This window comes from Sprattus sprattus, assembly GCF_963457725.1.
Source record: "Sprattus sprattus genome assembly, chromosome: 4".
NCBI classification, from domain to species: Eukaryota; Metazoa; Chordata; class Actinopteri; order Clupeiformes; family Clupeidae; genus Sprattus; species Sprattus sprattus.
In genome coordinates, this window is record NC_137923.1 from 47,933,715 (window position 1) to 47,960,239 (window position 26,525).

Here is a 26,525-nt window from a genome sequence, read left to right on the forward strand (position 1 = left end):
CGCCTCCAACCGGGGGTGAAACTAGTGTTCTGGTGCGTGGGAGGGCGATGGAGATATTGGTCCACTTCATAGGTTTCAATTCCAGTTAAACTTTCTCCCTCTTCCTCCTGTTGGTAGATCCTTCTCCTGTCCCTTACCATCTCAAGTCTCAAAGCCTTGGAAACAGCGCCCTAGAAATCCAGTTACAGGAGTGAGTAGCAGGTGTTTCTCCCTCTCTGCGTTTCAGGGGTGCAGTTAGTCTGTGGCGCCCTCTGGTGGATCGGAAGAGCTCCTGCTGGATTTGCGGGTCTGCTTCTGCAGCTGATCCTGCTCCTTCTTCCGCAGCTTCTCGCGATGCTTCTCCAGCTTCTCGCGGTTGCGCCGGGCCTTCTCCATTATTGCCTTCAAATCCTTCAGCTTCTTCTTGATCAGGCCGCGGTCCGACAGAGACTCCACACCCAGATCCTGTGTGTTCAAATACACAGAAATAGACACATTACCACACTTGAACACCTGATATTACACAGAGGCACACAAACACATGTGCATTGCCCAGAGATACATAAGGGTTTTCATGGGAGCGGAGCCAGGTTGAGTGGCATTGAATGACAAGGGCACAATCATTTTAACGAAGAAGAAAATAAACAAACAAAGAATACAAAAAAAAAATTCTGGCCCACATAACAAGGTCTCATTTGAAACTATTTTAAAATCCTTGCTTAGTGGGTAACTTCGCAATGATAGATTAGACACATTAGAGGGAACCTGAAGCAAAAACTAGAGTAATTCACTGGCTGGCATTTACCCAGTGCACATGGGGGAGTGAGGGTGGGACTAGGAGGGCAAGGTTCTACCTTCAGGGCACCACTATCCAGTTGCAGCAGCTGTTCTCCATCCACGTTCTTGGCAGTGAATTCTGGGATGTATTTCTCCAGGCCCAGGCCCGTGAGCCAGCGCCACACCTGCTGGCAGGTCCAGTCGGAGACACTCTGGTTCTGCCAGTGGTGCTGCTTTGGTGGCTGCCCGTCATCTAGAACCTTCCGAGATGGACAAGGGCAGGAAGAAACATTAGAACCTTCAGAGAACTCCATTAGAACATTCAGTGACTACCACTTACACATACACACATGCAATACTAAAAAAACAATACCATAAGTAAAATTCCCATCACCTTTCGAGCTTTTCTTTCTATATTGTTTTTCTTTCCAATTTTCTGTCAACACTTACACATAGTGCTGTTTTGTTTTGTACTATGCCATCTTGTCAGCACTAGCCTGAGAAATAATTACACGTGAGTATTTAATTGCTCTCCATTTCAAGGTACTGTTTACCTCTGTATTCTGCACATATTTCAACATGTTTAATCAAACTGAATGTCAAATATTGAATGGGCATGAGGCAATGACACCAGTCGTTACAGGCTAAAGGAAGTGGCTCAGCACAATAGGATCTCACCTCATCATCAATCATGTCCAGACTCTTATGTGACCGCAGTGTGGGAACAGCAAATAGGAAAGGGGAAGCTTGTTAGTGAAAGCAGAAGAAATACACAACACAGTTAAGCAAAAACACGGATCAGTCAACGGACCTACAGAGGATTCAGAGGGGGCGCCAGTCAGGTGACATGCAGTGAGTCTGTGACTGAGATGTGAATGAGTGTGTAGCTATAAGGAAATAATATACAGTAAGTATATTATACAGTATATATGTATACTTATATTCTTTCCTTATCTGTCCTTATTCTTTCCTTTTTTTTACTGTGTATATATACAGTATATAATGGACTTAATGTGTGAATGCTAGATTGAGGCGAAAGAATAAAACAAGGCATGACAATACTGACACCTTATTGGTCAGAAGTAAGAGGGATGTAGAGGGATAAACAGGTTTGATGTGTGGATACTAGGTGAATAAGTGAGGTATGAGTGAGGGAGCTGAGAGGGACTGAAGTGAAAGAACAACGGAAGAATGAAGCGGCGAGTTGTAGCACGTGTGAGTAAGGCAGGGATTACAGTCTGTGAGGTCATAATGCATGAACGAGTGAATACATGAACGACAGGTGAATGACAGAACTGGAAGGACTATGTAATTCTATGGTCCCCACCTTTGTCAGACCAGAGAACCAGCGCATGGATGTTTTATTGTCACTGACTGAATGAATCACTGAATTAATGATTAAATGAATGAATGAATGAATTAATTAATTAATTAATGAATGAATGATTGAATAAATGACTGACTGACGCGCCCCCTCACCTCATCTGAGGTCAGCGCATGTGTGTGATAGTGGCCAGAGACCCTGGGCTCGGTCAGCAGCGCACTGACCTCCACTGAACCGCTGCTGCTCCCACTGAGGTCATCATTCAGCGCCGAGCCCTATGGCAACATAAACAACAACAACAACAACACTCAGTGCATGGTACAGCTCCCAGACATAGCATCGCCTGTCATCAGAACAGACCCTCAAAGCAGTGATCAGTTTCGATTAGCAAACACTGGAGAGCAAAGTCCTCTGAGACTAGACGTACAGCACTTCACATTGATAGGGTGTGAAGCAGTTCTTGTGAGTTACGTTCTGTGGTTTTGTGACCTGTATGAACTGATATGTTCTTGTGGTAAATTTGAGAATTTTGTGAAATGTACATGTATACTGTACATAAGCACTAATATAATCTTCACTGTATACCTGTGTTTGGCTTGTATTTACAAAGCTTTGGAAAATATGCATGTATACAGGTGCATCTCAAAAAATTAGAATATCATCGAAAAGTTGATTTATTTCAGTAATTCTATTCAAAAAGTGAAACTCATATATTATATAGATTGTTTACACACAGACTGATCTATTTAAAGTGTTTATTTCTTTTAATTTTCATTATTATAACTGCCAGCTAATGAAAACCCAAAATTCAGTATCTCAGAAAATTAGAATATTGTGAAAAAGTTCCATATTGATGACCATTGGTGTCACACTCTAATCAGCTAATTAACTCAAAACAATGGCAAAGGCTTCCTGAGCCTTTAAATGGTCTCTCAGTCTAGTTCAGTAGGCTACACAATCATGGGGAAGACTGCTGACTTGACAGTTGTCCAGAAGACGATCATTGACACCCTGCACAAGAAGGGTAAGACACAAAAGGTCATTGCTAAAGAAGCATGCTGTTCACAGAGTGCTGTATCCAAGCACATTAATGGGAAGTTGAATGGAAGGAAACAATTTGGTAGAAAAAGGTGCACAAGCAACAGGGATAACGACATCTTTGAGAGGATTGTGAAACAAAGCCCATTCAAGGGAGATTCACAAGGAGTGGACTGCAGCTGGAGTCAGTGCTTCAAGAGCCTACACGCACAGACGTATCCAGAACATGGACTTCATTTGTCGCATTCCTGTGTCAAGCCACTCTTGAACCAGAGACAACGTCAGAGGCGTCTCACCTGGGCTAAGGACAAAAAGGACTGCACTGTTGCTCAGTGGTCCAAAGTTCTCTTTTCAGATGAAAGTACATTTTGCATTTAATTTGGAAATCAAGGTCCCGGAGTCTGGAGGAAGAGAGGTGAGGAACAGAATCCAAGTTGCTTGAGGTCCAGTGTAAAGTGTCCACAGTCAGTGATGGTTTGGGGTGCCATGTCATCTGCTGGTGTTAGTCCACTGTGTGGTCCAAGGTCAGCGCAGCCATCTACCAGAAAGTTCTAGAGCACTTTGTGCTTCTCTCTGCTGACCATCTTTATGGGGATGCAGATTTCATTTTCCATCAGGACTTGGCACCTGCACACACTTCAAAAGGTACCAGTACCTGGTTTAAGGACCATGGTATCCCTGTGCTTGATTGGCCAGAAAAACTCGCCTGACCTAAAACCCATAGAGATTCTATAGGGTATTGTGAAAAGGAAGATGCGAGACAACAGACCCAAACACACAGAAGAGCTGAAGGCCACTATCAGAGCAATCTGGTCTTCCATAACACCTCAGCACTGCCACAGACTGATTGCCTTCATGCCACGCCGCATTGCTGCAGCAATTCATGCAAAAGGAGCCCCAACCAAGTATTGAGTGCTGTACATGTTCATACTTTTTAGTAGTCCAACATTTCTGTGTTAAAAATCCTTTTTTCTATCGGTCTACAGTAATATTCGAATTTTCTGAGATACTGAATTTTGGGTTTTCATAAGCTGTCAGTTATAATCATCAAATTTAAAAGAAATAATCACTTGAAATATATCAGTCTGTGTGACATGAATCTATATAAAATATGAGTTTCACTTTTTTAATAGAATTACTGAAATAAATCAACTTTTCGATGATATTCTAATATATTGAGATGCACCTGTATATTTTAAAATGTAGGATTATTAGTTGAAGGTAAAAACATGCTTTAATACAACACTAAATGCTACAGTAAATGCTACATATAGGTGTAAAGGTATCAAGATCTATAACAGGACAGGGGTAAATTGTGCAAACTGCCCAAATAAGCAAAAAGATAGACCACACTATGTGAGAGGAACAGAAGAAAACATGTTGTATGCTAGATGACCTTAGAATTTCCAGAAAAAATTGATTCATAGATAAAATTGAGGCATCCCAAGTCTCATTTCTCATTTATTCATTTAAACACATACAGTAGATGTGCCAGTCAACGTGCTATACTACATCATCAATCAAGTTAGCTCGAACTAACACAGTATGTTGGCATGAGAGGTTTGAAAAACCGTTGTACTTCAGCTGTTAGCTTAATAATGCATCACACCATGTTAGCTCAATGCTTACCCCCGTCACTGTACGGGAAACACGCCCCTGGACATTTACGGCCGAGAGGGGTTAAGAGATTCATATTGTGTGTGCTGACCAGGGGTCATGCTGAGAATATGAGTGTGTGTGTGTGTATGTGTGTGTGAGGTGAGACTGTGTGTTTCAATGACAAAGGGGCACAAAGTGTATGTGTGTGAGAGAGAGAGATAGATAATGTGTGTGTGTGTGTGTGTGTGTGTGTGTGTGTGTGTGTGTCTGTATGTGTGTGAGTGAGTTAAGAGAGTGAATAAGAATAGTGTGTGTCTGTAGGTTGAATACATAAAATAGTGAGGTCAAACAGCTGAGAGGTGGTTTGCCTTTCCGAGGGCTTATGCGAATGCATCTCTGGGGAGCGAGCTGTTCTGTAATACTGCCCAAGCACCATGCCCACCACAGACCTCTGCTAAGCTGGTGAGACTGGGTCTGCAGGCTGGCCCTTTGTATACAAGCACAAGGCTGCTTGGGGACCAAACACAGATGTCAGCATTTGTAACTGTTTGATGTCAGCAAAGCTCTGAAATGCCCTTTCCTCCGAAGATTTCAACATAAACCTTCCTGATTTCCTTGCTCTGTTCTGGACTCGAGTCATGGCAGTGGGGTTTTGAGTGAATTAGGAGAACAAAACAACAGAAGTCAAAACCACAGCCAAGTGTTTTGCACACAACGAAACTGAAGTGAGCATTTGCAGCATGTCTTGCGCAATAACCACTCATTTGGCTTCATGAACAAACAAATTAGTGGATTATTGCCACTAATAAATGCAGAACTCCATCTGTGGCTAAAAAAATAAAGCAAAAGATACGAATACATTACTCACCAAAGCAGACACTAACTGCTTGCTTTCTCTCTTGATTCAGTTTGTGTCTGACTTATGCACATTTCTGCAGAGAAAGCTCTCATTTCAGCTGATGAAAATCAAGGCGATTGAAAGCGACTGAGAGGCTGCAATTAGCTTCAGTGCATTCCTCTGCTAATGAAGGGTAGATGAGCTCTGCCAAGCAGCCCAGAGAGGAGGCCTGCTACTCTCTCTGTGTACCCCAAATAACCTGTTTATGGTCTGCCACTCTCTCTGTGTACCCCAAACAACCTGCTTATGGTCTGCTACTCTCTCTGTGTACCCCAAATAACCTGCTTATGGTCTGCTACTCTCTGTGTGTGTACCCCAAATAACCTGTTTATGGTCTCCCACTCTCTCTGTGTACCCCAAATAACCTGCTTATGGTCTGTTATCTACCTGAGTTTTACATAGACTGAAGACGATAAATAGAGATAAACAGAACATATACCATTAGTATCAAATGACTGCTGAATATACTGGCTAGGATTGTATTCATCCCAGTGTAACTGACTGCCAGGAGGATTATGCAAAAACAAAAAAACTAAATCTTTCTCCAGCTGAAATCCATGGGGTGATTCCAAAGTGCTGATTCAGTGATTTTATAATGTGCATGTTTGGTGTTGACATTGATTGACTTGGCCATTGAATAGAGTGCACCAAAAAAAGCGATACGTTACCAGAAATGGTGGATGGAGGAAAAGAGGTGGCTAAACACAGAAAGCATCAGGATGCAACTGAAGACATGAGGTTTGAAATAGTAGGCAGCTATTAGTATCATTGCCGTCACTGTTATTGGCGGCAGATGGCAGCACTGTCTTGAGTGGGTAAGTAGCTTTCATTAAGTGGACAGTGCACAAGAAATACATAATGTGAAAACAGACTTGAGATTTCTTCATTCAGCAGACTGTATGCTTTATATCGCCACTTCATGGCTTCCTATCTAACAAACTAAATGGATGTCCTTGTCAAGGACTAACAAAATCCACCCCCACAAGAATTAAATGTATGTAATGTTAAATTATTTATGTAGCATGGTATATTCACAGGCGTATGTTTTTTATTTTCTTTCAACCACCAACAAAGCAAAGCATCTTAAGGTTAAGTGAGATTGCATGGAGATTGCATACCTTTGAGATTGCATACCTTTCATGTGTTCAAGTGTGTGTGTGTGTGTGTGCATGTGTGTGTGTGTGTGCGTGCGTCCGTGCATGTGTGTGCACGTGTGTGTGTGTGTGCACATGTGTTGAGTGTGGTTCAGTGGAGGGTTCACCTACCTTGCTCGTGACTTTCTCTGGGCTGTTCTCTGCAGAGCTGTGGAGGCAGAGCACAGAGTGATCACTGGGGGCACTGTGGAGGCCTCAGAGCTCACATGTGCACAGATGTTTTTAATTGAAATGCAGGACAACCTGGGGTACTTTCTCACAGTGTACAATGTACAAGGGGATGCCCACGAGGCTCATATGCAAAACAACAGGATGACTTTAAGCAAACAACATCACCCTATAGCACACCCCTACCACCAAACTCTCGACCGCATACATCCAAAATGTATGTATTACGAGCCATTAAATACCAATGTTACAAGACTCTACTGTCTGTCTGCTGCCAGTTGTGCTTCCCCATATCCCCTCTCACTTAAGTCATTTCCATTATTCAAGACGGATCCGAAAAGCCCTCTGTACCCGAAACCCAAGCCTTGCATGGGGGCATCCCACAGTGGGCCGCCTCAGCCGAGTCACAGTGCACCTGCGGCCCTGTGTGCCGTCTGGGTTTGGCTCTGTGTCTGGTCCGGTCTGGTCTGCAGCTGCTCACCCCCTCACAGCCCTGTCTATTTGTGTCTCTGGCTGACTGACTGACTGAGTCTTAGCGTGGTCGTGGGCGTATCGGCGTAACTCGCAGCCAACCATCCATCCGGCAAAAGAGGGAGAGAGAGAGAAAAGGAGAGAAAAAAAGAGAGAGTGAGAGAGAGAGGGAAAGAGAGTGAGAGAGCGAGAAAGAGAGAGACCTAGAAAGAGAAAGAGAGATAGAGCTAAAGAGAGAGAGAGAGAGAGAGAGAGAGAAAGAGAGAGAGCTCTGCCCTCCATGCTATGAGACTGAAAAACTATAAAAAAATAGTTTGTTTGTTTGTTTGTGTTTGTTGCAGCTGCCGAGCTCCAGCGTTCTAAAACGCAAGCAGCCAGCAGCTTACTGGCGGAAATCCTGCTGTGGTGCTTTTCAATGGCAGTCTGAACAATGCAGCATTTCATGGAAGCTGGTGTTTATTCATGCACCATCTTGTTTGTGAATGGGGCTGAGGGTGGGGGGTATAAAACAGTGACTTTTTCTAAGGCAATGCACCTCTGCTGAGTCACTGTGGATATTGTGGCTCTTCCTCTCCCTTCCTTTTCCTTTCTCTACCTCTCCATATCCTTCCCTTTAATGGTAATGGTAGTTACATTCCTGCGCCTTTCCTATTTCTTATGTAAAGAAGTATTTATTGTTACACTAGGTCTCTATTGCTCGTAGCTTGACTGTTCTCTCCTTTGACGTCACTTTGGATAAAAGTGTCTGCTAAATTACTAAATGCAAATATTGTCTGCCTCAGTCCCACATCCTCACAATCAACTTCCAGGCTCTCAATCCCTATAGTTCGCTTACAGTCACAAGATTATGGCCGCCTGGTACAAAGAACTAAGAAAAACAGAACATGTGGTGAGTGGATGAGGCTGCCATCTTACCTGTCCAAACCTCTACTCCCTCGCAGAGAACACCTGAGAATCCATTTGATTAAAAAAAAGAACTTAGAATATTAAAATAGTGAAAGAGTGTACTGGAACTTCCAAATTATACCTTTGAAGCAAATTTATTTTTCAATAGATTTAGGTTCACAGTTCAAACCAATCTATTTTTAGATAAAATGACTGCTAAATGACTAAATGTAAAATGTAAAATGTAGATAGACAACATTAAGATGACATAGATTTAGATTCTCACCGTATGTTAGGTCTGTCCTCTTGACTGAGGGAGGGGCTGGAAACTACAGGGGAGTCTGAACCGAGAGGAGGAAAAGGAGGAGAAGGAGGGGGAGAAGGAGCAGAAGGAGGAGAAGGAGGAGAAGGAGGAGAAGGGGGAGAAGAAGCAGAAGGGGGAGAAGGAGGAGAAGGAGCAGAAGCGGAGAAGGAGGACAAGGATAAGGAGGAGGATAATTCACTTCATTATTTCATACACCAGATTTTCAGGATGCTGAGCAACTAGGTGATGAAACTCTGGTGCAATGTTTTCCTTGTGGCTAAATTTACATTTATTTATTTAGCAAATACTTCGGTTACACTTGCCATTCATTTTTTTTTATCAGTTTCCATGCTTCGTTGGGAAGGAATGTTTAATTGGCTAGTTGACCAATGCCTGAAGTTTAATTGGCTAATAAAAGTGCTTTGTCTTTTTATCTCAATGGATCTGAAACTATAACAGCAACCCATTAATATAGAGTTGTGCACTCAGGAAACAAACAAAAAGTACTGCAGAAGTGTAGAATTGGCTAGTTGAATAGTGCCTGAAGTTTAATTGGCTCACTGACTAGTGCCTGAAGTTTAATTTGCTCACAGATTAGTTCATGAAGTTTAATTGGCTAGTTGACTAGTGATTTGTCTTTTATCTCAATGGATCTGAAGCTATACCAGCAGCATGTCTGCCAAAGTGAGACGAATGAGTTGCCCTGCTTTTCAGGTGATGAGTGCAGTTAATTGCGTGAAGGGAGGTAAGCTCCTGATACACATGCATGTTAACGGAGGATGAATGGAGTGTTTTAGTCCAGGTATAAGTAATGAGGTGATGATTTGTAATGTGATTTGCATATGTAATGATGTGATGACATGTGTGTGTTCAGGCTTTTATCGATAAACACCTCCTGAGGTGTAGGTGAGGAGTACTGTACGTGTGCATATGGGATCGGGTGCGTGTTTATGCCCCAGGCTTACCTTCATTGTCAGCTGTGCCTTTAAGCCTCTGGTGGTGGGGGGAGGCTTCCACACTTCCGGGGGCTCTGGGGGTTCCGCATTCGGAGGCACCCAAATCTGAAAACGGCGAGCCTGTCCTTTGGGCCGAGGTCACAAAGGACAGCTTGCTCTGGGCAGCCATTAGAAGAACACCGATTTGAAGTTATTAACCAGCACCTTATTACCGAGCAAACACTTTGTGGCCATAACTAAAAATTGTTATAAAGAATTATAATAATAAAAACAGACAATATTTTTTTTACATAAGACAAAGGATTGTGTTCCTTTGTTCATGTGTCCACTTGTGTGTGCAGTAGTGGTAATAAACAGAAAGTCTCATTATGATTGTCAGGCATATCATGGTGACATGTCATGGTGATGTCAAGGTTTTTTTTGAGAGCTTCTAACATGATGTAAATGCCAGCAGGGTAAATAAGCGTATTCACTTAACTGAGGCAGTTCTGTTCACCCAAATCCGGTTTCGCTGATTGATGTTGACAAATGAACGATTGATAGGATTTTATCAGATTGATAGGCTTTCTCTCCTGTAATTGAGCCATTGCTTTGATAATAATCTTGCGTGGTTGTAGGGTTTAACTTTATGCAAGAAATATGGTTTCACAACGATCTAAAGGCTAGCAACAGTAAGCAATGCATTTCTGTTGTCAGGTTCTGGTCTTTAGTTCTTTAGTTTCACGTTTGACAGTTTTTGACTGCATCAAATTAGAACAAAGTGGTGTTAAGCAGGATGGTGTTGTGAAGTAGTAGTTGCAGCCTAGACTATGGCACGCAGATAGCATTTGGACATATTCCATTTATGTTGAATTTGGTTGTCCACCCTACATCTAGATACCCACCCCCAGATTGCCCACCCTACATCCAGATACCCACCCCCAGATACCCTACATCCTGATACCCACCCCCAGATTGACATCCTGGTCAAATTGATTTAAGGAAGTAATTCTTTTATCATCCTAGGTGTAAATTATTAGCTATATTGTGGTTACGTTTGAAACATTATTGAAACATTCAAACTTCCTACAGCCCTGTGTTTAATACAACGTTAGTAACGTTGTGTGTGCAGGGAGGGGGTGTAGGTGTAGTACTTTTGCTTGAAATGCCCATCCCTACTCCATACAAATTTGAAATGGTTAAAACCACAACTACCTGGCATGATGTAATGTTCAATAAACTGTGATATATGGGTGTGTATGTGTCAAATCTTTTTTAATTGAGGTCTCAGATACTTAAAACTGTGTGTGTGTGTGTGTGTGTGTGTATGTGTGTGTGAGAGTGTGTGTATGTGTGTGTGTTTGTGTGTGTGTGTGTGTGTGTGTATGTGTTTGAGAGTGTGTGTGTGTGTGTGTGTGTGTGTGTGTATGTGTGTGTGTGTGTATGTGAGTGTGTCTCCTCTCACCTTTCTCTCCAGGCTGTCCTCTCCCTCTGTGGAGCTGGCGCTGTCTCGGAGCAGGCCCCTGGACGACTGCCCACGCCCTTTCCCAACCTCTCCATCCAGTCTCTGCGCCTGCGGACCACCCTGCCTCACGTCTGGCCATTGAGCACCCAGACAGCAACAAAGGAAAGGCAAAACACAAAAAAAGCTCCATCAATACAGACTTAATCTGCAGGGAAAATAAAACGGTTCTATTTATCAAAGCCGCAGGAGATTTCTACCCCGCTTTGAAAGCTGGCGAGGTGAAATCAGGGATTATTAGCAGCTGGGTGAGCGGGCTGCACTGATAGCGGATAATTCGATGAACTGTGCCTGTCCCTGTCTGTACGTAGTAGCGGATAAACTGCCTCATTCAGTCACGACGGATCTGAATCAGCACGCCGCGACTGTCTGCTCTCATCAGAGATACTGGGTTGCCTGGAATGGGCAGATCTCCAGGGTCCAGTGCATCCATTAGAACAGACTGGGTTCTGAACAGACTGCGTTCCTTAAATTGAATAACACAAAACTCTGAGTCACTACATTTTGCTTTTACAGAGGATCTTGTTTTTGAGATATGAGTTTGTGTTGTCTGGTAACTGCTAAGGCCAAGGGTCAGTCTGAGGTCACTGCGGGACACAGTTGCAAACTTTCTGTTCCTCAAAGTGTATGCAGTGCATGGAGAAACGCAATCATTCAACCAAAGAACAAAAAACGAAAAAAAAGAAACATCAAAAACTAGTTATAATGAATAAAATGCAAAAAAGAAAAAAAAACAATTTACGGGTATTTTGTCAGTCACAGGTACACCATTAAAATCTGTGCACACCATTAAATACACAGATACAAGGCATTTCCTGTAAGTGTGGAGGATTTGAATAGACTTTAATTAGGAGTAGGAGTCGACAAGTTTGTGTTGCATTCTACTGATGATTGCTGTTTCATAGCCCAGGGCTGGAAGCTAAATAGAGGATGCTAGATGCCAATGAGTGATAGATACACACAAGGCCACGGGGACAACGTTGCCCTTGTCACAATGTGGGTAATTAGCTTTGTCTGCCACCTAGTTATTTATGTATTACACTGTAATGGCCTTCGCCATGGTATTTAGTGGGGAGAAATAATCTGAGGCATGACACAGACAGTGCCTTCACGCTTTGATTGGCCCTGGTTCGAGGAGGCCTGCGAGGTGAAGGCAAGGGAGTCATGGTAATTACAATAATGCATCCATCATCCAGTGACATTGCCAAGGTGATAGACAAAATGGCTTCTTGAGCCAGAATGGAGTCACAAGTCACATACTACACTCACCCGCCCCTGCTCCTGCTCCTGCCTCTGCACTTGTGGGCAACTGCAGGGCGGCCAGCCTCTCCGACAGCTGGGCCCGGCTCTCTGCGCTGTTGTTGTTGTTGTTCACCTGGATGCCATTTTGTTTCATCAGCTGCATCAGCTCGGACTCAAGGGTGGCGATCTGCAAGATGTGATGGCAAAAATGACTGGATTGTGAAACCCATTAACACCAGCAAGATCAAAATTGTCATTACACATAATACACAATAACAACTAGCGCCCTCTGTTGGTAAAACTACAAAAAATTCCAACCACCAACTAAAATCCAGTTTGACCTCCATGTTATATTACATGGGTGAGTGACTGTGGCTGTGAGATACAGGCAGGGACTGCAGGAGTGAGGAGAGATGATTCGTCTGATGGGTGGGGGTATGAACAAGGAGGGGGGGGGGGGGGGGGGGGGGGACTCGAGGGAGGGCTGGTTACCCTGACTTGCAGGCCCTGGATTTCATCCAGATGAGTTTTCTCCACCTCCTCCAGCCTCTGCTTCTCTGCTTCCTCCTTCTGGGCATACTCCACCTCCCTGTCGCAAAAACACAGCAGAGGACAGTGAGAGGATGAGTGTGTGTGTTTGTCTGTCATTTAATTTTTTTGTGTGTGTGTGTCTGTCTGACTGTCTGTGCGTCTTTCCTCTAGACATACTACACCTCCCTGTCATACAGAGTAGAGGAGAGTAAATGTGTATGTGTGTGTGTGAGAGAGAGAGAGAGAGAGAGAGAGAGAGAAAGAGAGAGAGTGTGTATGTGAATGTGTGTATGTCTGTGTGTGTGTGCTTGCACCTTCTTTCTGGGCACAGTCCCTGTCAACCCGAGCAGAGGGGACATGGGGACACCAAAAGCAGAGTGATTTGCTCTGTGTGTGTGTGTGTATGTGTGTGTGTGTGTGTGTGTGTGTGTGTGTGTGTGTGTGTGTGTGTGTGTGTGTGATCCCTATAAAATCGAGCAGAGGGGACAAGGGGACGCCAAAAGCAAAGTGATTGTGTGTGAGTGTGTGTGTGTATGAGTGTGCAAGTGTGTGTGTGTGTGTGTGTCTGTGTGAGTGTGTACACGCTCATATGTGAGGAGAGTCGTAGTGACAGGCTGAAGTGGTCCCCGGACGCTCTCTTGTATCAGAGGAGGAAGAGAGAGCTCCCTAGCACGCACACGCCAAGCTAAAAATGAAGAAAGGCGAAGAGAAAAGAAGAAAAAAAAACACACACACACACACAGATCCACCCAGGGCAGATCACCGCTTCCATGAGCTCTGGGAATATTCCCTTAGCTGGCTGGTGAAATGAACTTAGTCTTATTCTGATGGTGGGCGTTCAGGATGAGCAATAAGTGTGTGTGCGTGTATACGTGTGTGTGTGTGTATGTGCATGTGTTTGCGTGTGTGTAAGCGCGTGTATGTGTGTGTGCATATATGTGCACGTGTGAGTTGTTCAGCAGGAGAGGGGGGCTAATTATTGCTTAAGCTCTCCACAATTGATAGGGGATAGTTTGTTTTTGTGGCGAGCCTCAATACCGCCTCAAGGGTACCGGCAATTAAAAGACAGTCAGGCTGGTGAGGGGCAAAGCCATTGTGAAAGTCCTGACCGCAGATATTAGCTCATGGCCACTGCTCCTTCAAGCTGTAACATAGCCGCCTCTGGGAGGATGCACTGTCAACGCCAGAAGAGCTCTTAGTAGCAGCGCCAGATATTTTAGTCCTCAGTACCGAAGCAAGCGGGCTTGCTTATTGTCTACTAAATAAAGAGCCATGCAGATGAAATATTAAATAGAATGTTTAATATTTTGTGACTCTTCTGTATTAATGTTTTACATAGATACATAGGCAAGGCTAAGTGGGGGGACTATGAAAAGTGCAGCATAAATGATGACCTGATTCCAAGCATGGCAGTTTAGGCTCTATCAGGATATGAAGGACTGGTGACAAGAGATGTGACCTGGGTTCAAAATACTCTGAAGAGTCAGAAATGGCAGGATATCGTGCTAAGCTGAGCAACAAAGCATGACAACCATTGGTGATTCTCTCCGAACCTGTTCAAGCAAGCGAACATTCAAACAATGACACATTCTGCTCATCTATTGCCACCATATGGGGACTAGTCCAAACTGTTTATCAGTGGCGATGGCCTCCAACCACATCTTCCCTAAAATCATGCCCTGTGTCAGAAAAACCTAACCTACTGAAGTCAATTCAATAACCTAGAACTTAGAACCTAGAACAAGGACGGATGGCTGCTGGCTTTGCTGCTTCTTGGAGGAGAAACCTCAGACATGGGGTCACCTCAGATACGGGATCACCTCAGGCACGGGGTCACCTCAGATATGGCGTCATCTCAGACATGGGGTCACCTCAGATACGGGATCACCTCAGACACGGGGTCACCTCAGATACGGGGTCACCTCAGATATGGCGTCACCTCAGACATGGCGTCGCCTCAGTTCTGCCAGCCCAGACTCACTTCTGCTGGAAGTCTTTGATGAGCTTCTTGGCCTTGTTGTACTTCTTCTCCAGGGCCTGGTACTGGCTCTGTGCCTCCTTCAGGTGCTCGTTGACGGTGTGGCACAGCGTCTGCGCCTCGATCCAGTAGCTCTCCAGCTTCAGCATCCTCTCCTTGTTGTCGTCGATGCTCTGCTTCAGCTGCGTCTTCTCCCGCTCCCAGCGCTGCTTCTCCTTCTCCACCGCCTGGAGCTGTGGGGGCGGTTACACAAACGCACACACACACACACACTCACACACACACACACACACACACAGACACACAAAGGTACATACATATACATGTGCACACAAGTGCATGTGTATGCACATACCCACAAAAACACACACATGCACATGTAATTGCACATGCACATACAGACACATACACACACACACACACACACACACACACACACTCACACACACACAATGGCACATGGAACATGCCCACACATACACACAAATCCAGGTGAGCACATACACACACACACACATACACAAATTCACCAGGGAGTGGCAGAGATACCCCACAGAAGCACTTAAGGTTTAGTATTACACTCCGCTCGCATAAGAGGAGTGAAGAAGGCGGGAGAGAGAGAAGCAGGGTAGAGGGAAGGAAATACAGAAAGAAAGGGAAGAGCAGGAAAAGGTGGATATATATTCGGCTGTATATTTCTCCACAGGCAATATCAAGAGCAGCGTAGCACAGCTGAGGCAGTTTGTAAGATGGCGTGAAATGGCTAATGTTCATGTTCAGACAGCCTTGACATATAGACTCGACTCAAGCAAGTACTGACATTGAGAAGTAAAATGGTGAGGGAATGAGAAAACTCACGACCGTAAGTCTGAACAGGAGTGAGTATCGAATGACACATAAATGGACGGCCAAAGAGAGACAGAAGCTGGTACACAAGCAACCCACTAAATACTATCTGTGTTTGAAACTGAACTACAATTCCCAGCTATAAAAAACATTATAAACACTAAATAGAGCAAATTGAACTACAATTCCCATCTCTCAACACCCTTAAGAGCACACTATATAGAGCACATTGTATAACTGCTCTTTAAAACAAAGACTTTAAATAACCAGGCTATGTAGCATTAAGAGCCATCGTGTAATTAGTCTGACATGCCTCCTGACTGACACGGATGCAAGGAATGGAAACCCCTGGAGTTCAGCCCTCATTTTGACTGACTAGTCGCTTAACCAGCTATGTGCCGAGAGTAAACACCTGGTACCTCACATCACAAGTGTGCTAATGCTCCCTGTCTCACCAAAGCATACGTATCAGCTACCTAGCTAGCGATTTATAATTCATCATGAATATGAATAATAATAGTGCTTTTTAAAATCTTGACACATGCATTAGCTTTCCTTGAAGGATTTTCCCAGTTGTTTCCCATTAGCTACAAGGCTAATTAATCGCAGTTTTTTTTAACAATACCCCCCCTTTTAAACCACTAGTTTTGTAACCTATTCTTTCTCTTACCAAACCAAACTAACTTGAATATAACTCACAATCTTTTTCTCCATCTGAAAATCAGACCTTCCTAATCTCCAAAACATGCCATTTCCCCCCCTAAAGCAAGGCAAGCCGGGCAAGGCCAAGCGGCGAATGCCTTCATCTCACTGCGTCTTTGCCTAGTTTGGAAACAGCAGGGTGATGAGAGAAGAAAAGAAAGAGAGAGAGAGAGAGAAAGACAGAGATATCCTTACCTTGCTTTTGAGTTTCTGAATCTCGGCCTCAGTGACTGTGTGCTTTATCTGCAGCTGTGGACAGACAGAGAGCAGAGCAAGGGTGGGGAGAGAGAGAGAGAGACACAGAGTGAGATGAGAGAGAGGGAGAGGGAGAGGGAGAGGGAGAGGGAGAGGGAGAGGGAGAGGAGGAGGAGGAGGAGGGGGATCGTATCAAACGTCCAGCCTCTGCTCAGGGCAGTACAGCGATGGCTGCCCACAACACTAACCGGCAGCAGTGCACTCAGGAATGAAAAGCCTTGTCTCTCAGGCGCATGGGGAGACTCAGGAGTGGAGAGGGGGAGCGGCAGAACCTGGAGGAATTGGTACTGTGTGTGTGTGTGTGTGTGTGTGTCTCTGTGTGTGTGTGTGTGTGTGTGTGTGTCTCTGTCTGTGTCTCTGTGTGTGTGTGTGTGTGTGTGTGTGTGTGTGTGTGTGTGTGTGTGTGTGTGTGTGTGTGTGTGTGTGTGTGTGTGTGTGTGTGTGTGTGTGTGTGTGTGTGTGTGTGTGTCTGTGTGTAGGTGTGTGAAAGTGACTGTGTGTGTAAGTGAGAGAGGGAGAGTGTGTAAGAGAGTGAGTGAGAGAATGAGTGAGTGAGTGAGTGAGTGTGTGAGTGAGTGAGTGAGTGAGGGAAGGAGGGAGTGGCGTGGAGATAGAGGAATGTGGTGAGGACAAAGTGGAGGAGGGCATGGGCTGTGGGATGCTGGGATTTGATATTTTCAACATCGGGAGCAGTCTAGCATGGCTCAGGCAGTATGAGCGATGGAGTAAGATAGATAACGATTACACAAGAAGGATTTTCGTGCCAGACCCTGACAAAAATACATGAGCACATCCCTTTTTGTGGACACCAGCAATGCCACTAAAACAGCTTCCCTATGGGATTGCAGGTGTATTTTTAAATAAAACAAAACACCCCGTGATGAAGCCTGCTTTAGGATCACTTCTGTACCTCTCTGAATTTCTGATAGAGTTTGGTGGCGTCAAGGTCAGAGGGCGAGATGATGTCCTCAGTCTCGGGAAGGTCGAACACCTCGATGGTCATCTCGCCGCTATTGACGGCTGGCCCCACCTCGTCCTCTTCCTCGTCTGTGGCGTACTCGCCCGTCTGAGGGGGAGACATTAGCATTAGCACAAGAGACATTTCACCTTCTAAAACATCCAGACACTCACTTTGGCCCAGACACTCCCTAAGCACAGCCACAGATAAAAGGCTTATGAAAACCTAGCAGATGATTAAACATGCTGATGATGACATGCTTAGGTTGTGACACTACATCCATTAAGTTCCTGAAGTGGTTCAGAAAGTGGAGCACCAACAGTGTTTTCAATCAAATACCAGATTTGGCAAATTAGCACAGGAGGGATCCAGGAGACAGAACCATGAAAATAAACTAGTTCACTGCAAAGGTCCAGCTAAAGGATGATGAAGCTTCTTCTGTGAGCCTTGCCCTTTGTGACCTCTGCTTTATCTGTTACTAGTCACCTTTTGCTAGTCTTGGTTACTCCTCTTCAGGGTAGTAAGTCTGATGCACCACAAGACCATGTTTGGTACCCAGCTAAGACGATAAACAACCGCATCTGGAACTGTGAGAAAGTGGAGTCTAATGAAGTGAACTGACCACCAAATTAAGCTTTTTTAAATTTCATAATTTTCCCTTCCAACTTTAAATGCAACTTGCCCCACGGCCATTACCTTCACCACCCACAATGCTGCATTCCGATTACTGTTCTCGTGAGAGATGTAAGTATTGGTGTAAGTAAAAGAAAGCAGCTAAAAAAATGAAAGCAGAGGTTAAGATGTGAGACTGCAGTTATACAGTAGGCCTACTGACAATGCACAATACAGAATAGGGTAAAACAAACCCTTTTTCAGTACTTCAGTACTAGTTTTAAGTGATATTAGGGTAAACTAAAATGTAATTTCTGGTAAAGGCATGTGCAGTCCTACATTGTGCTACATGTGTGTGTGTGTGTGTGTGTGTGTGTGTGTGTGTGTGTGTGTGTGTGTGTGTGTGTGTGTGTGTGTGTGTGTGTGTGTGTGTGCGTGTGTGTAGCAAGGCAAAATAGAGATACAGAGGGGTGATATTCTGCTTGGCTGCCAGGACTTGAAGAGATGTGGACATTACTTTCAGGTATCCCTGGAAAGCCCCTCTTGTATGAATCAGAAGGTCTGGTCCAGTTATGCTAAACTGCATGTCAGTCAGCAGTAACTACCTTGACACACACACACACACACACACACACACACACACACACACACACACACACACACACACACACACACACACACTAAAAGGAAAAGCGCCAAATTTAGCAGTTAACTGTACTTAAAGATTCATATACACAACCACATGAAAGCTTCCAGCTTACCACTTGTGCATTCACACACACACGCACGCACACACACACACTGTGAATGGATGTGGCTGTGATCGATGTAAAGCACCGGAAGGTACACGGGATCGAGGAGATACAAGTAGCTATGCTACGTTGCTGAAGCTACTGAGTGGTGCTTGCTAGGACACAGGAGAGCAATTAGCTCATTTCAATGCGTCAGCCTCCATTAGTCCATAGGTCTGCACAGGGCTTACATCATAAGGAGGCACTGGAGCTCGATGAAAGACAGGGCCGTCTGTGCTATATGAAAGCACCAGGTGTTTACACTGTGGAGAAAATGAACTGGTGACTGACCCTTTTCACATGCACTGCATGACTTGCTTACTGTAAGTGTGTGAGAGAGAGAGGGTTTGTGAGATTGTGTGAGAGTGAATGCACTGCACATGTTAATATTTGTTTCTGTATTGGTATGTGGCATGAGTGTGGGTATACAGTATATGTATGTGAATATAAATTGATATGAATATTATGCAATGAATATGAATATGTTTATTAAAGTATGTACTGTACTGTGTGTGTGTGTGTGTGTGTGTGTGTGTGTGTGTGTGTGTGTGTGTGTGTGTGTGTGTGTGTGTGTGTTTGTTTGTGTGTGTGAGTGTTCTAGTGAGTGAATGAATGTATGTGTGTGTGTGTGTGTGTGTGTGTGTGTGTGTGTGTGTGTGTGTGTGTGTGTGTTGTGTGTGTGTGTGTGTGTGTGTGTGTGTGTGTGTGTGTCTGAGTGTGTGTATAAGTTTGCTGTTGTACTGTTTCAGACCAGTCCTGGTAGTGGACAGCAGCCTAAGGCAGCTGCTTATGCTGAGCTGCTGTGCTAATCCACCCAGCAGGAGATTTCTGAAGGGGACCTCTCTCTCTCTATCTCTCTCTCTCTCTCTCTCTTTCTTTCTCTCTCCCTCCCTCTCTCTTTCTTTCTTTCTCCCTCCCTCTCTCTCTCTCTCTTTCTTGCTTTCTCTCTCCCTCCCTCTCTCTTTCTTTCTTTCTCCCTCCCTCTCTCTCTTTCTTCTCTCTCCCTCTCTCTCTCGCAGACACACACACACAGAAACACACACACACACACACACACACACACACACAGTACTCCTCTCGCTCACACCTGCAGTGACTCTGTAAGCCCCTCTGCCTCTCCTGCCCACTGGCCTGTCTCTGTTCCAGACTCCCCTCCTCATTCCACTGGGGACTGACAGGATCCCTGTATCCCTGAGATTGCACTAATCCACACCCCTGCATCTAAAGGTGGCACACACACACAGACACATACACACACACACACACAAACACATACACACAAACACATACACACACATACACACACACACACACACACACACGAACACGAACACACACACACACAAACACACATGCAAGCACAAAAACACATGCAGACACACTCACAAACATACACACATGACACGTCTTAAGATCAGAAAACACTAAATACGACTGTTGCAGCAAGCTGTACCTATCCCCAGGGTATACACACATTCTCAGATTCTCTCTCTCTCTCTTTCTCTCTCTTTCACTCTCACACGCACACACACACCATTTCGAAACACTAAAGGATCCATTACAGATCTCCAACCTGCACGTTCATTAGGCTGATGGCGTGACTAATGGAGAACACGATGAGGGATCACTGGAGGACTAAAGCACGTGTGTGTGTGTCTGTGTGTGTGTGTGTGTGTGTGTGTGTGTTTGTGTGTGTGTGTGTGTGTGTCTCTGTGTGTGTCTCTGTGTGTGTGTGTGTGTGTATCTGTGTCTGTGTGTGTGTGTGTGGGAGAGGAATCGCACAGAGAAAACACAAGCCCGACCGCGTCTCATTCCAATGGCAGGGAGGCTGCAGAGCAGCATGGGCTGTTTCAGGCCGCCGGTGGCTCAGCAACCGCATTAATGCAAACACCCAACGTCCTTATTTGCATATCCACTATGAAGTAATGAAGGACGCACACCTGAATAACATTACACATTCACCCCAGCACACGTTATCACATTCAAATTGTATGGCATCTTATGAGGACACCTTGACATTTTTCCACTTGAAATGATCACCTAGTTCTCAAATCACAAGAGGGGGGTTCTAGTGGATGCTGGTGCTCTCGTGAGTGCGATTATGACCGGCTGAGTGATGGTATCTAATTATTAAACTGCTTTTCTTGAGGCCTCCCAGTGATGCTTTAATAAAGCAGGCTATTGCCATGGCAACAGAGGCGTGTATTATGGGAATGTGCGTAATGTGTGAAGTACAAATCACCTGAGCTTTAAAGCAGCCTAACAGACTGGCGCTAATAAAGGGCTGGGCGACCCATGGCAAACAGTCCCCTGTTCTGCTAATGAGGGATAAGTGATAATGTGTGTGTATGTGTGTGAGCGTGTGTGTGTGTGTGTGTGTGTGTGTGACAGCATGTGTGTGTGTGCACATACACGTGTGGGTTTGTAAGTGTGTTTAATGCAACTAAACTAGTGCTACTGCTTCTAACCCAAAACAAAATCATATGTCATATTTGTTATATAATGGAATATATTTAAGAGATCACCTTTGCATACAGTACAATGATTACCATGAAGAATTTTACATATCACAATATATTTTATATGTCATTATCTGCATTACTGTAATGTGCATGCATTTTTATTTTTGCGTTGGAAGCTTGGACTTGATCAACCTTGGGATACCTGCCTAATCTATATCGATTAGAGAGAAAAATTGGCATGCACGTTAAAAAAGGTAGAAAAAAAAAAACAAGGACATCCAAAAACTGTCTTATAGGGTGATCCTCCTTTTTACCTTCCATCCTCTATGTCTACCGAGTTCTATAATTGTGCTTAGGGGTGGGGGAAAAAAACGATTATTCGATTTTTCTCGATTCTCTCTAAAACAATTCTCTCTCGATTCAGAAAAGTTTATAATCGATTTTGTAATTAAAAAAAAAATTATTATTAAAATTGTGACAAGGAAAAGCTTTTTCTCTAATAAAAAATAGAGAAGGTTATTCATCTGTTGATTTTCTTTAATTATCAAACACAAAGTAGGAAGTGTAGCAAAGACTCTGAGTAGCAAACTCGAATGTTTTAAAAGTCGAAATGGATTGATAATCGTTTTATCGGTTTAGAATTGATAATCGATAATCATTTTTTTACACATCCAATTTATGTTGAAATGCAATTATCGATTGATTATCGATTATCAATTCGAAACCGATGAAACGATTATCGATGCATTTCGACTATTAAATCATTTGAGTTTGCAACTCAGAATCTAAAATCACTTCCTACTTTGTGTTTGATAATTAAAGAAAATCAACAGATGAATTACCTTCTCTATTTGCTTTATTAGAGAAAAAGCTTTTTCTTGTCACAATTTTGACTTTCTATGAGCAATGCAATAATCGATGCAGCTTGCATTTCAACATAAAATGGATGTGTTAAAAAAAAAAAAAAAATGTAATTACAAAATGACCTCTGAATCGGAATCGAATCGAATCGTGAGGTGCCAAGAGATTCCCACCCCTAATTGTGCTCGTTTGACATCAAGTTCAGCAGAAGTTTTGTTGTTAATATTCTTATCTCTAGTAAAGACCTTGTTCATCTACGTCCTACACAGGACACAAATGCAAGAGAAAAAAGATGGCTGCCTGTTACTGGGGAGTCTCCTTAGACAAGTTCATTTTGGGCATCTGTAACACTTGATACAAACAGTCTGTATGTCTGCACACAAACCCCAGGGTGTTCTGGAGGCTTCCAGGTGCTGAAGGGAGAAAACACCCTGAAGTGGGCATTGCTGTGGTAACGGCGCTGGCCTGGCTCTCACCTCGTCGTCGTCGGCGTCGTACTGGGCGTACTGCTGCTCCATCGCCTCTCGCTGGCGCCGCTCCTGCTCCAGAGTCTGACTGATCAACTGGGCCACCTCACTCTCCTGGCCTGGGCGCTCTCGGCCAATCATGAACCTGCACAGGTGACAGGAAACAGCAAGTGAGTGCACTGGTGGTGGTGGTAGTATGTCCAGACTCCCGAGGGGGGGAGTATGTTGTGAGCTCAATCTGTGTTTGAGACGGGAGCGTTTCTGCTGACATAACAGCTCAGCTCAGCTCTAGAGTGTACCCTGCATTTTCACCTTTATCGTCACTGTAGCCAAATTGCCATTTACAAATGAAATATAATTGAATACACCAAATAACCTGTGTTTAAATTATTAATAAGAAACTATATGTATATGCAATCTGTCCCTATACAGGGGTCAATGGTGGGACATCATTGAGTAGTTTGTAGTTTGCAAAAAAAAAGTTAACTACGAAACTTACAGTTATGTGCCATTGCTGCTTCTTTATGTGAAATGCATTATGGGATATTTGACTACCCAAGTCCACATAAGTCACCTCCTGATGCCTCCTTGATAAACCCCACAAATGAAGCACAGAGTGTTTGACCGTTACTTGGCTAGATGTGAACTTTTGAACTGGAACAGTACTTGGGCTGTGACTAATGATGTTTCACAAATACAGAGAAGAACGAATATTGAGAGACGGCCAAAGACTATCCAAAATCAATTACTGTCAAAATCCTGAGGGAGGACACTCTGAGCGTGAGGTGATGAAGTGTTGAAAAATCATTTGGCATGCTACGGACAATTGGATCCATTCCAGGGTTTTTAAGTAAGAATAAAAAGTGTTATTTCAGAAAAGAGATTTTCCACATGTGCTGTGTCCTCAAACTATATTCCTAATGTCCTTGGTCCTTAAATCAAATAATCCACAATCCTCTTAAACTATTTTCTGCATGGATAGGTCTATAAATATGCTACTTTTGAGCCACTCAAACACAAATTTCCTAACTAGCTGTTTCCCCTCATACTTTTCTTAAGGAGGTCAACACAATAACAACAGAGTGTCAGTTTCACCTTTTTGGAGTCAAAAATATATCCAAACACATCACCCCACCTCATCTCTATAAATGGCATTGCACTAAAGCAAAAAAAAAATAATGTCCTCATAACAGGGAACAGGAAGAACAACACACAATTACAGTGACTGACTGGGATAGATATGCCTTGTTTATTAGAGGCTCACTTGTTTATCAGTAGACGGATGACTAGACATGATGATAAGGGGATGTTGAAAGTAGAGAACTCGGGGGATGCACTGAATAGGAAGACCCTAATAGGTGGTCCGGTGCTTAACGTAGCGAGGCAGCTTTCAAGACCCCCAAACTTGATCGACATCTGAAGCAACAACTGAGCGGATTCATGGCAGGGCTTCCCTTATCTTTCTCACTCTCCCTCACATTCTCCCTCTCTCTCCATCCCTCTCTCTCTCTCCATCACTCTCTCCCTCTCCCTTTCTCTCTCCCTCTCTCTCTCTTTCTCGCCCAAACTCTCTCACCCGCATTCTCCCTCTCTCTCTCTCCATCTCTCTCTGTCACTCTCTCTATCTTTCTCTCTCTCTCACTCTCTCTCCATCTCTCTCTCTCTCTCTCTCTCTCTCTCTCTCTCTCTCTTTCTCCCTCTCTCTCTTTCCAGGGCTGCTTGCCTGCGTGCTGCTGTAGCAGTGACTGGCCAGCACGGCTCATCCACTGACCTGGAAACAGCTCGCCCCGTCAGCACTCATGACACGCGAGGGGGGGGGGGTGGGGGGTGGGGGGGGGTGCGGCCAGGCTACAGTATAAGTGGCATGCTGGGAGAGTAACCTACTGCAGCGCGCGCACACACACACGCACACACGCACACACACGCACACACACACACACACACACACACACACACACACACACACACACACACACACACACTCACACACACACACACACACACACACATGCTTGCACACACATGTAAAGGCACCCACGCAAAATGAAATACACACATACACTCACATTACACACATTCCTATGTGAGAGAGACAACCCTTTCGTTCAAGACATGCCATGACACACTAAGTTCAGGATGTCCGCACCACTTCACCCAGTGACAGGGCCCTCCATCAACCTCCTTTTCCAAAGAGCGGAACCCAAGGGAGCTCTTCTCCATACTCTGCCTTGACTCCCGCAGCACACACTGTGAGTCATTCCCACTCAAGCGTTTATTGTGCAGGCCAGGGTCCAGCTTCACTCAGCGGTTAGAGACTTGCATAATTTCCAGGGGATAAATTTAGCTCCAATGGCAAATCTGGGCCATGAAGCTATATCCTTCTTGAGGGTGAATGAGGGAAAATGCCACAGAAAGTGTGAATCAAAAAATAAGAAAAAGAGGATGAAAGGGAAAATGTTGAGGGATCGAAAGAGAAGGAAAGAGAAAAGGAAGGAGAAAGGGAGAGAAAGGAGGAGGGCAGAAAATACAGACAGAGTGAAGCCAAATTGTTTTTACTATAATAAGATCTGGAGAAATTAGGGTGCAATTGAGTTGAGCATGGTAACTTTTAGTGACATATGAGTTACCTCATCCCTCTGAAACCCTCTTTGACATTTCCTCAAGTCAAAACTGACAAAGCATTACATTACAGGCATCACACTATGCTAAAATATCACAACAAGAAATGTAGGGAATGCACTACATAATAGCTCCTATGAAATATGGATGAATTTCATAACAGTGCACAGTGACATCCACTGACAATGACAAATCGTATCCCAATCATAATAATTACTTGTGTGTGTGTGTATTTCAGTGTGTGAATTTGTGTGTGTGTGTGTGTGTGTGTGTGTGTGTGTGTGTGTGTGTGAGAGAGAGAGAGAGTGAGGGAGAGAAAAAAGAAAGAGAGAGAAAGAGAGGAAGGGAGAGAGAGAGAGAAGTAGAGAGAGAGAGAGAGAGAGAGAGAGAGGGAGAGAGAGAAATAGAGATATAGAGACAGCGATAGAGAGAGGGGGGACAAGGGAAAGAACGAGAGAGAGAGAGAGAGAGAGAGAGAGCGAGGGAGAGAGAGCAGCATGGAGGCACAGAGAAGGACAGAAAAAGGCCCTTTACCCAGTCAGTCAAAACTATGCCAGCGAAGTGAGCATGGAAAGACTGCTGGTTAGCTACGGTGCCAGCCAGCCAGCCCGCGAGCCAGCCAGCCAGCCAGGCATCCATCCGCACTGCTTTAAAAATGAAGCCTTCCTCCATGCTGTGCTATTCTATTGTTTCTGAAAAGACTGTTTTTCTCTGGGCGAATCCCCACTGCTGCCTGCTACGGCGGGACAAAGGCGTGCACTGTTCTGGTGTGTTGGAGGGGAGGCGGTGGGATACAGTGAAAAGAGCCGGGGGTCGCTATCCTCTCTCTCCCAGCCAAGCGCAGGCTTAGGGAGGCAACGTGACGGAACGCCACTCATGTTCTCCCACACAGAGACTGCTGGGAGATTTAGAGCCACCAGCGCAACGCAGCTGTTCTGAACCACTGGGCTTTGTGAATGTGAAGAAATCTGATCCACTGCTTATAGTAGAAGTGTTGATACCTGCTGAGAGTTCACTGACATTGGCTTGGCGAATGCCTCCGTTTCATCTCAGCATATACATTTTTGGCATTTTTCTTTCTATCACAGACAAAATATTACAAACAAAAAACTGTTTGTATGTGTATGTATGTGTGTGTTTGGGAGTT

General features: G+C 44.4%; 1 protein-coding gene across 1 annotated transcript in view; it reads right to left on the reverse strand.

The window, feature by feature from the left end:
• Positions 1–206: 206 nt before the first annotated feature.
• Positions 207–26,525, reverse strand: part of ppp1r9a (protein phosphatase 1, regulatory subunit 9A) — a gene marked incomplete at its 5' end in the record, with an annotated part of 45,595 nt that continues 19,276 nt past the window's right edge. Inside the window, 15 exons of the mRNA XM_080836345.1 lie at positions 207–444; positions 834–1,016; positions 1,435–1,458; positions 2,236–2,355; positions 6,881–6,917; positions 8,324–8,356; positions 8,580–8,634; positions 9,563–9,710; positions 10,998–11,128; positions 12,318–12,483; positions 12,789–12,885; positions 14,809–15,038; positions 16,549–16,602; positions 17,519–17,674; positions 22,769–22,904. Coding sequence (XP_080692471.1) covers positions 235–444; positions 834–1,016; positions 1,435–1,458; positions 2,236–2,355; positions 6,881–6,917; positions 8,324–8,356; positions 8,580–8,634; positions 9,563–9,710; positions 10,998–11,128; positions 12,318–12,483; positions 12,789–12,885; positions 14,809–15,038; positions 16,549–16,602; positions 17,519–17,674; positions 22,769–22,904 — 1,780 coding nt within the window. The 3' untranslated portion in view covers positions 207–234. The remainder of the gene's footprint in view (positions 445–833; positions 1,017–1,434; positions 1,459–2,235; positions 2,356–6,880; positions 6,918–8,323; positions 8,357–8,579; positions 8,635–9,562; positions 9,711–10,997; positions 11,129–12,317; positions 12,484–12,788; positions 12,886–14,808; positions 15,039–16,548; positions 16,603–17,518; positions 17,675–22,768; positions 22,905–26,525) is intronic.